Consider the following 12389-nt stretch of genomic DNA (forward strand, 5'->3'; position numbering starts at 1 on the left):
TGAGAGGAGGAGAGCAGAGCTTGCACTGTGCTAGACTTGACTAGTCTTTCACACAAGTTGCATTGGACAATGAAGGTAGAAGTTTTCAGAGAGATGAGCTTATGTTGGCCTGTTGTTTCAAGACTGAAGGCATCTGAAATCTGCAAGAATACTTCTACCAAACCCAGGGCCAGTGTTCTGTCTGTCAGTAAGAAAATAAAGAAAAGCAAAGGAATGAAATCCACATTCTGTTTTTTAAATATTTACATGTTTCCTGAAGTTTGCTGTGATTTCTGTGGGACTGTGCTGCACTGGTTGAAGCTAAACACTGAAAGTCTTTGCAGGTTTGGTCACTTATTTCAGCTGGGCAATTCTTCTCTAGCCTAAAGGAAGTGATTTTCTTCTCAATTTCTGCAGGAGGAAAACTCAACACTGTTTAAAAAAACATTTATTAAAAAAAAAATGGACATCAACATCCTCAAATGCTGCAGCTGACATTAACTTTACTGTAGCGTGGTCATATTTTTCCAAGGGTTGCCTTGGAAAAAATGGTATGTCCTGAGACAGAACAGAAAATTATGACAAAAATATAAATTAGGATGGTGAACCAGAAAAAAGAACAAGGCCTTATCTCTGTCCTGGATAGTGCTGTCTCGTTTTGAAACCGTGTTAACTGAAGCTGTAAGAAGAGCACACAAATTGTTAACCTTACAAAAGTATACACCACAACTGTGAATTTATTGGGAAGAGTCTTGCTGCTCTGCATCATCAGGTAAAACACATCCCCTTCAGGCTGGGCACAGTTTGCCCAGCTGTTTTCCAGTCCTGAGAATTTGTGCCAATGTGAATGTACCATAGGAGGTGATAAAACGCTGAACGTGATCCTTCGTTTACTCTAGGCTTTAATCACCGTGAGCTAGGGCTCAAAGCTGAACTGAGTGTTAACCCATTGTCAGCAGTGGGGTTTGTGTCTTAAATAGTAATAGTATAGTACGGGAATGGTTTGTGTGGGTATGAGCTTGGATTATAGAAGATTCTCCAGGTGAAAACAATTACATTCATATTCAATGAAGATGAAAAGGAAAGATACGTCTATATAAGTAGTAGGAGTAAACGAGAGTTGATGGCAAATAGGAATCTGTAATAGCATATCCTGTAGGACTGAGACCATGGGGGTAATTCGTGCCACATTTTTTACAGTGTCCTTTCGGCAGAGACAGAAGCTTGCTTTCAGGCTTGCGCTTATACGTAACTGTAAGAGAAACTGCTAAAAATTCTTTTTTTTTTTTCATCCTTATGGGTTGAACTGCGTATTCCATGGTATCTAAAAGGAAATTTAAGAAATGGAAATTAAAAATCAACCATTTCGTGCACTCTGCATCTTTTAAGGAAGCCTGAGTGGACTGCTGGTTTGCCAGGGACATTTTTTCCATCATGGACAAATCAGATTACTGCTTTTGTGCTTCATCTGCAAAACAGATGATATTTCTTCACCTTTTAGATGCTTGCAAAGCTAAAGCAACAAATGTTTGTCATTTGCTTTGGGTTTCTTGGAGACAAAATTTTCTGGTACTTTTCTGTTAAGTACTAGGACTTATATGAATCATGACTTCCAGACAGGCTTTATCTCCTACCAAAGACTGTAAGAAATGTAGGGCTAGGAAAATGCAGCTTACTGAAAACCATACTGTATATTTGACAATCGTATCCTTTCTGAAGATTTTCATGTGTTCTACCTTCAGGTTATTAACATCCTGCAGCAAGACATCACTTCAGCCTAAAGGTCTGTAGAAGAAATACGTGATTCATGAAACCGGATAAAATTAAGTTTACATCTATTCACTCAGGATCCTGATGAGTGATACACAGGAAGAAGTAGAAGATGGTGAATTTCACAGAGAATGCAACTGTGAAGTGCACTATTAATCATGATATCCACCAGATGTTATCCCCTGTGGTGTACATATTTGTATTTATAGTAGGCTTGCCAGCTAACTGCCTGTCGCTGTACTATGGATATTTACAGATCAAGGCTAAAAATGAACTGGGTATCTACCTTTGCAATTTGACCATAGCAGACCTGCTGTACATATTTTCTTTGCCTTTTTGGCTTCAGTATGTTTTACAGCATGACAATTGGACCTACGATGAGCTGCTGTGCAAGATTTGTGGCATCATCTTGTATGAGAATATCTATATCAGTGTGGGCTTCCTCTGCTGCATCTCCATTGACCGCTATCTCGCAGTAGTGCACCCTTTTCGGTTTCAGCAGTTTCGGACAATGAAGGCTGCTGTGATTGTGAGCATCATTATCTGGACCAAGGAAATCATGACATGCTGCTTTGTCTTTACACACGGGGAGGTCAGTATGGATGCTGATAGCCATGTGGTGTGCTTCGAGCATTACCCCATCAAAGAATGGGAGCATAATGTCAATTACTACCGCTTCTCTGCTGGCTTCCTTTTCCCCTTCTCCCTGCTGGCCTTCTCTTACTGTGGGATTTTACGAGTTGTCCACAAGAGTCCTGGCACTCAAAAGAAAAAGAAAATCCAAATTAAACGACTGGTTTCAAGCACTGTTTTCATTTTTTTAGTTTGCTTTGGACCATACCACATCCTACTTGTGGTTCGCAGCTTGTTGGAGAACACTTGCTCGTTTGCAGAGAAAATATTTAATATTTACCATGTTTCCCTCCTGTTGACTACTTTTAACTGTGTTGCTGATCCAGTATTGTACTGTTTTTCCAGTGAAAGCACTTACCAGAACTTTGCCAAGATGCGAGACTCTTGTTTAACATGTTTAGGGTGTCTGAGGCCTGAGACAAAGGAATCCTATCCGCTGAACACTTCAGAATCTCCCAACAGGCCACAGCATGAGCAACGACCAGGGTTATTACAAATATCACCTGATGGTGCTGAAATCAAGGACTCGTCCACAACTAACATGGGCGGCCTATAGCATTCATCATAAAAGAACATTAATCTAAAGTCTGCAGCTATGGCCATGTGAGTGTATCTGTCTGATTCATCCATGTACTACAGTGTTACCTCCTAGAGACTTATTAGCAATGCAGTACAGCAAGGTTGTTTCTGGAGGTGCCTGGGCCTTGGCAATAGTGAGGAAAGCACACACTGGGTCAGTTCAGTTACAATCATGTTTCTATTGTTCTCATGGTACCAGTCAGAAACTGTTGTCCTGATGACTGCATTGACTGGAATAAGCTAGTACTCATGCTGTGTGGTTCTGTTGAATTTGTCTTTAACTGCTTTCTGTTTGCCCGTGTAGCATCTAAAGAAAATGATTCTCTATAAGCTGTCATCATACGTTGAAAAGGCTGGAGACAGAACAAATTAAATGTCCCCATATGTGCTTTTAAAAAGAAAAAAAGTGTTTCTATAACTCTCTGAAATAACTTCTCCTTCAGCCGGTTTTGAGGCCTGCAGAGACCGTGCCAGAACCAGCCTCCTAAACTCACCAATCCAATAATATGAGATGTTCTGGAAGAAGATGCCTGAGGAACTCAGCATCTGCTGAGTCCTTCAGTCTGTTAATTTACTACTGAATTTCAGACTGTTGAACCTCATCATAAGGCTCCTATTGACTTCCAGAGGTATGAGAACTCTTGGCTCCAAGGGGGATAATTGATTTTGCCTGTTGACTGGGAGGTTACCTTAGTACATGAGGTGCTTTGAACTGATGTGCTTTTCTGAGTCACTGTGTTCAAAGACAAATTTAGTTACCTCTAAATTCTACTGCGCCTAGCTAAGGTTTGATTGTGTCCTTTGCAATTTGTGTGTCTTGTGCAGCATAGACCATGCAGGCAATTAAATAACGATATGTTTGTTAGGGAAACTGGTAAATGGATTCTGCTTCCACAGATACTATAGCTTGGGGTTTGGTCATTGTTCAGTAAATACAACATCACAAATATGATGTATGAATGATCTGTGTTTCCTGGTTTAGACAGAAACAAAATACAGGAATGAGCAGAGATAATGGCAGTTTGGTGGGTGTTGTGGTCTGTAGTAGTGTTTCTACTACCATCTCCTCTCTAGTTTGTTTGTTTGGGGTTTTTTTTCCTGTATTATGCTAATGAATCCTGTATGATTCTTCTTTGTGATCTGCTCATCATACCTTCTTGTATCTGTAACTGTTACACCATGAATATTGCCTCGTCCTTTCACTTCTCTGGTTTCAAACCTTTCTTGAAACACTTCTGTCTCTGCAGCCTAGAGCTGATAATTTCCAGCAGGATGATCAGATTTGGGTTGTTTGGTTTTGTTTGTTAAATGTCAAAAGATTCTCTAGGCAGCCAATCTATTGCTGGTGTCTCAAGTATGTCATTGTAAAACAGCCCTGCTGGTCATCGGTTTCTAAAAGGAATATATTCCAATGGTTGTCTGGAAACCACCTTGAGAGTGTTGAGAGTGCAATATTAGAAGTAATTAGGGGATGTGTTTAATAGAGAATGTTTTTATTGTTTTCTTCCTATATTTGTTTACACTGTGTTTGAAATAGCTGTCTCGCGGCTTTGGCTTACAGTTTCTGTTTGTGTGACTGCAAACTCTTTCCTACCTCCTTTTGCACAAAGGATTCACGTCTCCACTCCCAGGAGGGGATTAGGTTTGCTTAGGTTAACATTTGGTTTGTGTAATTATTTTACATTTCTTTATACTTAGACCCCTCACCAAGCTGGATTAATGACCTTATGCATGCATGTTTTTCTTCTGACCATTAGTGCTGTTTAGCTTTACTTTCTTCTAATCTTTCCTCTAATCTCCTGCCTGTACCAATGGAGTGGCAAGGCTGGGGCTCCCGACTACCCTGGTGCCATGCCACTGCGCTGTTAAGCTCTGAGCTGACCACTTGGACTCCCATGACCTCACAGGCTGTGAGACACACACGTGGTTTGTTCTAGGATGAAATATTTATTGTTCTGTTTATGCTTTACTTCTTTACAGTTACCCATGTTGTTTAAATTAGACAGCTGGAATGCAGAGCATGCCATAGCATATGGAGTTGTCATCTGAGGGATTAAGGCTTATTTGAGTTGGTACTTTGATGTGGTCAGCTTTTGGTCAGCTGCAGCAGCTTAAAATCAGATGGAAACTTGTGTAATAGTCCAACATTCTGCTTCAGTTCTTAACATTTAACCTGCTAACCCACAAGAGTTGTTGTTGTTTTATTTTCTTGCTTTTCCTGAGGGCAATATTTTCTCTATTCTTTCTGTACTGTAACTGTTAGCCTTAGGCTGCAGAGCTGTACTCTCTCGTTTCATTGCAGCCAGAACATAATCAATCAAGGGTCCTACTATGGTTGCTTGAGATATGCTACACATTGCGATTGATTAAACACAGCACTTGGGACTGCACATGAGAAAGGATTTTTAAAGCCCGCATTATAGAAAAAGTGAAATAAATTATTACATTTTATATTTTCTATTTCTTAATAAAATCTGACTGCTAAAACCTGTATTAGGGGGAAAGAAACAGAAAAAGCTTACTAAATTACTACTTTTTGACTAAAGTTAGTGTTTGGAAAGAATAAGATACATTGCACCTGTTAGTGTAATATGTGAGTACGCTTGTAGTGCACAGAAGGAAATCGGCTGTGACTTTTCCCAGTCAGACATTTTTAAATGATGCCAATTTCATTTTGTGGGTTCTGTGCAGCAGTGGATATATGCCATCCTGGGGGTTACTGCCTTTGGCGAGAAGTTCAAGTATTCATATGAAATATTTTACTTAATAGTTATAGTTTGGAGATATCTGAAAGAACTGTTTTCGAATTGTGAAACTTCAAAGATAGTTTTACTGCAACATCCTACAAGAAGGCTTTAAGTAATATGAATCTAAAAAAAACAACCAATCTATAAAATAAACTTTGGGAGTTTTGGTGAATCTGAATATCTAGCAGCAAGTCTGGCATTAAGATTTCTTTATCTCACATGTTCAACTGTTCTAAGTCTTTAAAGGCCGTGTATCCTCAAGGACTTAGAAGATTAATGTTCAAAGTATGCTGGTGTTTGTGGTACAAACTGATTTTTCTCATTCTCAAAAAGTTATGTTTGCCTTAATAAGAGGAGGAAAATAAAACTCACCTGCCGGAAAAAAACATTAGATACAAGGTGTTGCTCACTGCTGGAAGTCCACTGTCCTTTGGAAAAGTCAGTGGCTAAACTCAACTGCCATTCTTATTCTGGTAAAGCACAATGGCTTGATGCTTGCCTTTTGTACCATTGTAATAATTTTATATTGCTAAAGCATTGGTGCCTGAGAGGTGCAGTGTCAAATACACCCTGTCCTCCCTGCTGCGAGGGCTGATGAGTAGCAAAACTTCACCCCTGGTGCTCATCTGGAGTTAAAGTAAAATCACAGCTTTAAATGACAGGAATTGGGCACAATTCGCAACCAGTTGTCATGTACTGGTTCGGCGTTAGTAGGCCTCTGAGTTCTGCTTCACTCATTCTTGTCAGGAGCTGAATTTCTGCAACTTGAATTCATGTACATGTTCATTTACATAATTCTATTTTGTACTGAATGCCTTTTTTTTTTTAATTTCTAATGATGCTTTAATTTCTAAGCATTAATTTTTAATCACTATGTATTTAATTCATTTATTCTTAACAATAGGATACCCTGAAATGTCTACAACCTTTCTGCATTACCCAGAAAGGGACAAAATATACAAATGGCAAACTACTAACAGGAAGGAGGCAAATGGCACAGCCTACCCTTTATACAGAAGGTCTGCAAGGCTGGCCTTACTGTCATTAGCTCAGGTAAAGCTCCCCTTGCCTCCTCACACTTCCACAAACTACCCACCACCATAAGAAGATGATGTTAGAGGGCTACAGGGAGTGTGCAAGGGAGCTGTATTTAACAACTTTCATTACTGTAACATTTACTAGGGGTTTTTTTGGTTTGCACCTTCCCTCTCCACTGCAGCTGTTTTCCCCACCACAAGGTATTTTTAAATCCAAGCTGCTACAAGAGTTACTTCCTGTTGCAGTTGCGAGGTTAGTAACACAGGAACAGCAATGCAATAATATTTCATTTTAATAAGAAGCTTTCTTTGTAGGAACCAGGTCACCTCTTATTTTATACTATCATTTAATATCCATTCTCCATTATAAAATTACACAAAAGAAAGGTAGACCAAATCATCATGATGATTCACAGAGATGTTGTAAGGGTAACAGTGAAAGGTTGTGTGCAGCCAAGACATCGGAGATGAGAAGTCATCTTTTCCCGATCTTGTACACCCTGTGAAACCCTAGGGAAGAAGGCAACAACATGGGATCAACTCTTGACACAGGAATCATTAGGGGCAGTCACTGCTGTGCTGCTTCCCGGAGCTTTTCAATCATAAGAGAATGGGTGTTGTAGAAGGGTAGCCCATCCACTTCCATCTCTAGACTGGCAGTTTTTCCACTACGGACCCCGTGCTGCACAAGCGTTTTCAGAAGTTTTTCTTCCTTAAAAGCCAAATAAATAGAATATAATTAAAATCCTGAATCAGACAAGAACATTCATCAAAACTTTTAATTCTAGAGGAGACTGACCACATCCTCCAGATTTGTTTTGACAGCAGTTTGCTAGCACCCTTTTTGACTTGTCCCAAAGAGTATGTATAGCATCTGGAACTTGAGGAGTGTAAAAAGGCTTATATTCTTGACTGCTATTTAATTACTGAATGATACTGTTGTTGTCCAGTCTCCCTCAAATGGCATGTTAGTGTCAGTTCAGAAACATGAACCCTTTTTTGCCTGGTTTGAAGTTCCTGCATTGCACAAATCAGAATTGGAGGAACTTCCACCCAAAGCATTTCAAAAAACTACCTGCCATTTCCTCAGCCTAGCAGCTGACATCATCTTTAAAGAAAAAGAGGAGAAGGGAAAGAGGATGCATCAGGAAAAAAGGGTAGAGAGGGTACCTGAATGAGTGGCACAAACACTTTTCTTTCCTGCTACTTCTGTGATCTCTGCATGCGTTTTGCTCTCTGTCCTCTTTTTTTCTACTGATTTTATCAGTTCTGGTTGCTTAGGAAAGGGATGGGGGGAAAAAGAAACCCTAAAATTGTGCTTCCTTTTGCTTGTCTGAAATAGTGAATACTTTATTTAGAATTGCAACTCAATTTCATGTTTATAACAGTTATTTTTTTGCTTAACAGTAATGTAAGCAGATAACAAAGCATGTTCCAAGTTGAGCTGTTCAAGTACACAGCAGGAACAGGCTCATTTGTGAGCCAGGGGCCACTGAGTATTGAGAGATGAAAAGATGGGATAAAATCAGCTCTGAAAAAAACCCCCTACTGTTTCTATGAACAGTGAAAATAGAAGACCTGGTTTCAAATGGAAGTATTTCTAACATAAAATGCTTTGCTTTTCATTTGACATGAAACGTACACAGTAAAACTCTACCGTCTCAGCATTTAGTATGAAAAGATTTATTTCTCTAATTCTGTTAATAACACTCTAAGAAAAATAAAAAGTCTAGTCCCATCCTAGCTTCCCCCTGTCCCAATATCCTGTGGTAATTTACAGAAGATGTCAAAACAGTCATGTACCTCTCTCTCCCTTCCTTTGCTAGGAATGCCTTTCCTGGTCTTTGGTGCACTGTTCTGTTTCCAGTTGTTCAAGACCCTTCTTTGACAGAAATTCCTACTGAAACAGCCCTACCAGTGACCTTGACAAGCAGTTTTATAGGTTTAAATACTTCTTGTTTAATATTCTTATACAACAACCTCTAGCAACGTCCTTTATCTCCTGGACACAAATTAACAATGAATAACTTATGAAGTTAAAATGTCTAATATTCTCTTATTAAATGTGGTTTTGTGTTTGGTTGGTTGGTTGTTTTTTTCCCCTAGGAAGACTTCTAAACCATAAAGAATACAACAACTTTAGATCTGAATTTAGATACAATATGGCTGAATTTTACATAATGCAGTATATGGAAAAAATGTAAACATTTCTGAAAGGATTAAAGCACACCTTGCATGGCCATTGAACAGAGAAATTAGTATAATTTGGTAACCTGCTTTCTGAATGCACTTTATAAAGATTTGTCTTATATTTACGGGTAATGCATCCTAGTTCTTAGCTCCAACAAAGTTAAATGAAACTCTGGTCTTCTACTAAAGAAAAAAATATGCAGTTACATGGTGTCAGTCTTGACATCATGTAACAACACAGCGACAATACAGTTATTAAGGAAATGATCTGGATACACTGGTTGCATAAAAAGTGCTACTTTGTAATTTATAAAATTATAAATAATACCTCCTCTCCTATGATATGAATGATCATATATATGAATGCAAACGTAAGCACCTGCTATTTCTGCATGAGAGAGGTTTTTCTTAGCACTGAGTATTTATATGCAAAGTGGCAAATTAAATCTCTTGTGTCACAGAAGACACATCTGAATGGGATATGCAAAACGTCATTTCTAATTTGAATTGTTTCGCCTACATATCTACACATTAGAGCTCTCTGTCCTGCTTACATGCTTATGTGGGGAAACAAGGCTTGCCTGCTTAATACTATATAACTATGCCTGATAAACCATATTATATCATCAAATGCTATTGTTTCCATTTGTGAGGAACATACACAATGTACAGTACACTTTAGCTGTAAAGTGCTGCAATTTTCTCACCATTCTCTCTTTAGCAGGTAACTATGTTAGGAATGGGTAACTAGAAACATAAATAAATAGAAAAATTGCTAATTTGCACTTTATTCAAGGAAAAAACTCCCTTATGAATTACAAAGCTAATAAAAAATACTAAAATGTATGTCACATCTTTATATATTGCTCATTTATAAAGAAATTCATATTCTTATAGATCATAATTTCAAAATAAATACTATACAGTTTAGTTATTAGCATTAATAAAGGTTCAGTAAAAGAATAGCTGCCTGATACATTAACCTGGTTGGGAGTTGCAAAGAAATGCAGAATTGACTGTAGGATGTTTAGCATTAATTACATTGGGATATGTATGAATTAATATATTTCCGTACAGTAACTTTAGTATAAAAGTACCACAACCATCTGAAAAATCAAACCAATATTGTATAAACCACATAACTATGATTGAACTCTACAATTGAAAGGTAAGTAAAGATTGTTTAGATCAAATTGCTTCTTGCTCATTGAGTTCTCAACAAAGAACTAATGCTTTGCAGTATCCTTTATTAAAATACACGTAAAGACCAATGCACACAGTTAGAACAACCGCAGCATTCTGTCCAATGGGAATGGAGAGCTCCACAGTTCTGGGCTTTGTTGCAGTGCAATCCTGACACTGCTTGAGCATTTCACTGCAGAGAAATAACCTTTGCGTTTCAGGGGAAGTCCTAATTTAGTAAGTATGATCTCTAGTTTTCACTGAAGGAATACCACTTTTGGAAGAAAAATAAAACAAATTACAAGAAAGCTGTTTGGTGCTTAGGCACTCCTTCAAATGTCTTCTTTCCAGTTACAGACAGACAAATACAAACACCAAGGTGAGCATGTGTGGTGGTGCTCTTTATCTTCCTAGGGCAATCATTAGAGCATTAAAAGAAACTGGATTGGGCAGAAATTAGCCATATAAACATAAATGGTTTGAATTTTTTTTATACTAATGGAGTATGTGAACACTAATGAGCTCAATCTTCTGCACTGTTTACTCTTGTGTGATTTATAATTAAGGATATCATATTCTTTTGTCAGACGTTTTGTAATTTTCTCTCCACCACAAAATGGTTTCCATTAATTTTACCTCAATAGATTTTACTATTGCACTTTCTATAGCCTATTCCTGTAGCATTATCAATACTCCCAGATGTGCAGCTTAGTAAAACAAAAAGCAAGGATTTACTGTACAGAATATCACATTTAATTACAGTATCTTATTACCAGGAATTTTGATCATAGTAGTTTTTAGGATACATTAATTTAAAATGGGAAAACCAGTAGATGTAACTGGAAAAAGACATTGAAAAGTGATTAATCTATTTATGGAAAAGATTGCACTGAAAGGTGCCATATGCTTTTTTAAGTCAAAGGATAAGGGGCTATATGGCTATGCTAAATGTTGGGATCAGTTTCAGTTTTGTAACCTTTAGATGAAAAATCAAAATCGCCATAATTAAAAAAGTAAGACCTATTCTTAAATAGTTTAAAGATGCTTTGTTGTAATTTCTCGCAGAACATACTGTCATCTCAGGAGAAATACTGCACTGTTACGGGCAACATCTATGCTAAACAGATTACATTTTGCTTAGTGTTCTTGGGGGTCACAAACTTAGTGATTTTGACCAAGTCTTTTACAGAGGTACTCTGCCAATAAAAGTGAAGTTTGAAGTTCTTAAGTTATTATAAATATGGTGGAACAAACCTTATTTGATTGTTGAGTGTGTGCGTATGTATATATATTTTAAACATTCCCAAGTTAAAAATGGAGCCACATGCTTAGCAGGATGAACACAGATCACAGTCATTTCTCACCCCTCTCAGTTATTTTACTTTTTCTCAGTCTGAAACCGTTACGTTCCCAGAATATCATGCTGTTCTGAGCTGCGTTAGTCAAAACACATTTAAAAATATTCATCTGCAAGTCTTCCTCCAACTTTAGTTTAGAAACATTTAAAACTAATTATAGAAAGTTTCCAAGATGATAACTAGAAAAGGTGGAAAGATCCAGAAGTAAAGTGCAAAGATCAGAAGTATGAGGTGGCTTCTGTATTAGAATTGTGACTTTTGACTTCGGAAGAGAGGCAACTAAAGGAGGCTACAACAGAGATTTATAAAATTGTGAACAAGGCTGAGGAAGTGAACTGGGAATTCTAGTCCCTGTATTGCAATATAAGGATTTCTTGCACTGTCCATAAAATTGTAGCATTGTCTTGCACTTGAAGCTACAGCACAAAAATGCATTCAATTTTGAGGATTTTCATGTTAAATCTTTCTTAAATCCTTTGAGGAATATTTTAAGTACAGCATGGTGGCTTGTTCACCAGGGATTCCTAAAATTCACCGGAAACACCATGTGAAAGTAAGCTGTTGAACTGGACTAGGCAGGATTTAGCAACTGGTAGCCAATTCCATCTACACGTCATAAGCAAGTCACAACTCCTTAGCCCTCCAGAAATTACCTTGGTAACCGATGGAAGCGCCGATAGCCAGACCATCTTCTTCGATAGCTGTGGAAACCCAACAGCTTTTCTCAGATAGCGCTCATGTACCTCACAAGTGTTGAGGATATACAGAGCACAGGCAATGGCATAGCCTCCCCAGTTAGAGACCCCTGCAAAAGAACATCACCATGAAACCAAATTGTAAAAAACCCCAATGGTTATTGCAGAGATACCTGACCTGAATAAGGCACTAGGCATGTACAACTGGGTCTCATGGAG

General features: G+C 38.1%; 2 protein-coding genes across 7 annotated transcripts in view; one reads left to right on the top strand and one right to left on the bottom strand.

Moving 5' to 3' along the window:
• Positions 1 to 1762: 1762 nt before the first annotated feature.
• Positions 1763 to 2938, top strand: GPR68 (G protein-coupled receptor 68). Its single transcript, XM_030483555.1, has one exon. The coding sequence runs from the start codon at positions 1862 to 1864 to the stop codon at positions 2936 to 2938; it is 1077 nt and encodes a 358-aa protein (XP_030339415.1). The 5' UTR covers positions 1763 to 1861.
• Positions 2939 to 7020: 4082 nt separating this feature from the next.
• Positions 7021 to 12389, bottom strand: part of DGLUCY (D-glutamate cyclase) — a 46869-nt gene continuing 41500 nt past the window's right edge. For all 6 annotated transcript variants that reach the window (XM_032919893.1, XM_030483216.1, XM_030483215.1 and 3 more), the window contains 2 exons: positions 12129 to 12280; positions 7021 to 7457 (listed from right to left, as the gene is read on the bottom strand). In XM_032919893.1, the coding sequence (XP_032775784.1) occupies positions 7314 to 7457; positions 12129 to 12280 (296 nt within the window). In that variant the 3' untranslated portion in view covers positions 7021 to 7313. The remainder of the gene's footprint in view (positions 7458 to 12128; positions 12281 to 12389) is intronic.

Source organism: Strigops habroptila, chromosome 4, assembly GCF_004027225.2.
Source record: "Strigops habroptila isolate Jane chromosome 4, bStrHab1.2.pri, whole genome shotgun sequence".
NCBI classification, from domain to species: Eukaryota; Metazoa; Chordata; class Aves; order Psittaciformes; family Psittacidae; genus Strigops; species Strigops habroptila.

Coding starts and splice junctions, on each gene's coding strand:
- GPR68 (XM_030483555.1), top strand. CDS start 1,862: ATGGTGAATTTCACAGAGAATGCAACTGTGAAGTGCACTATTAATCAT.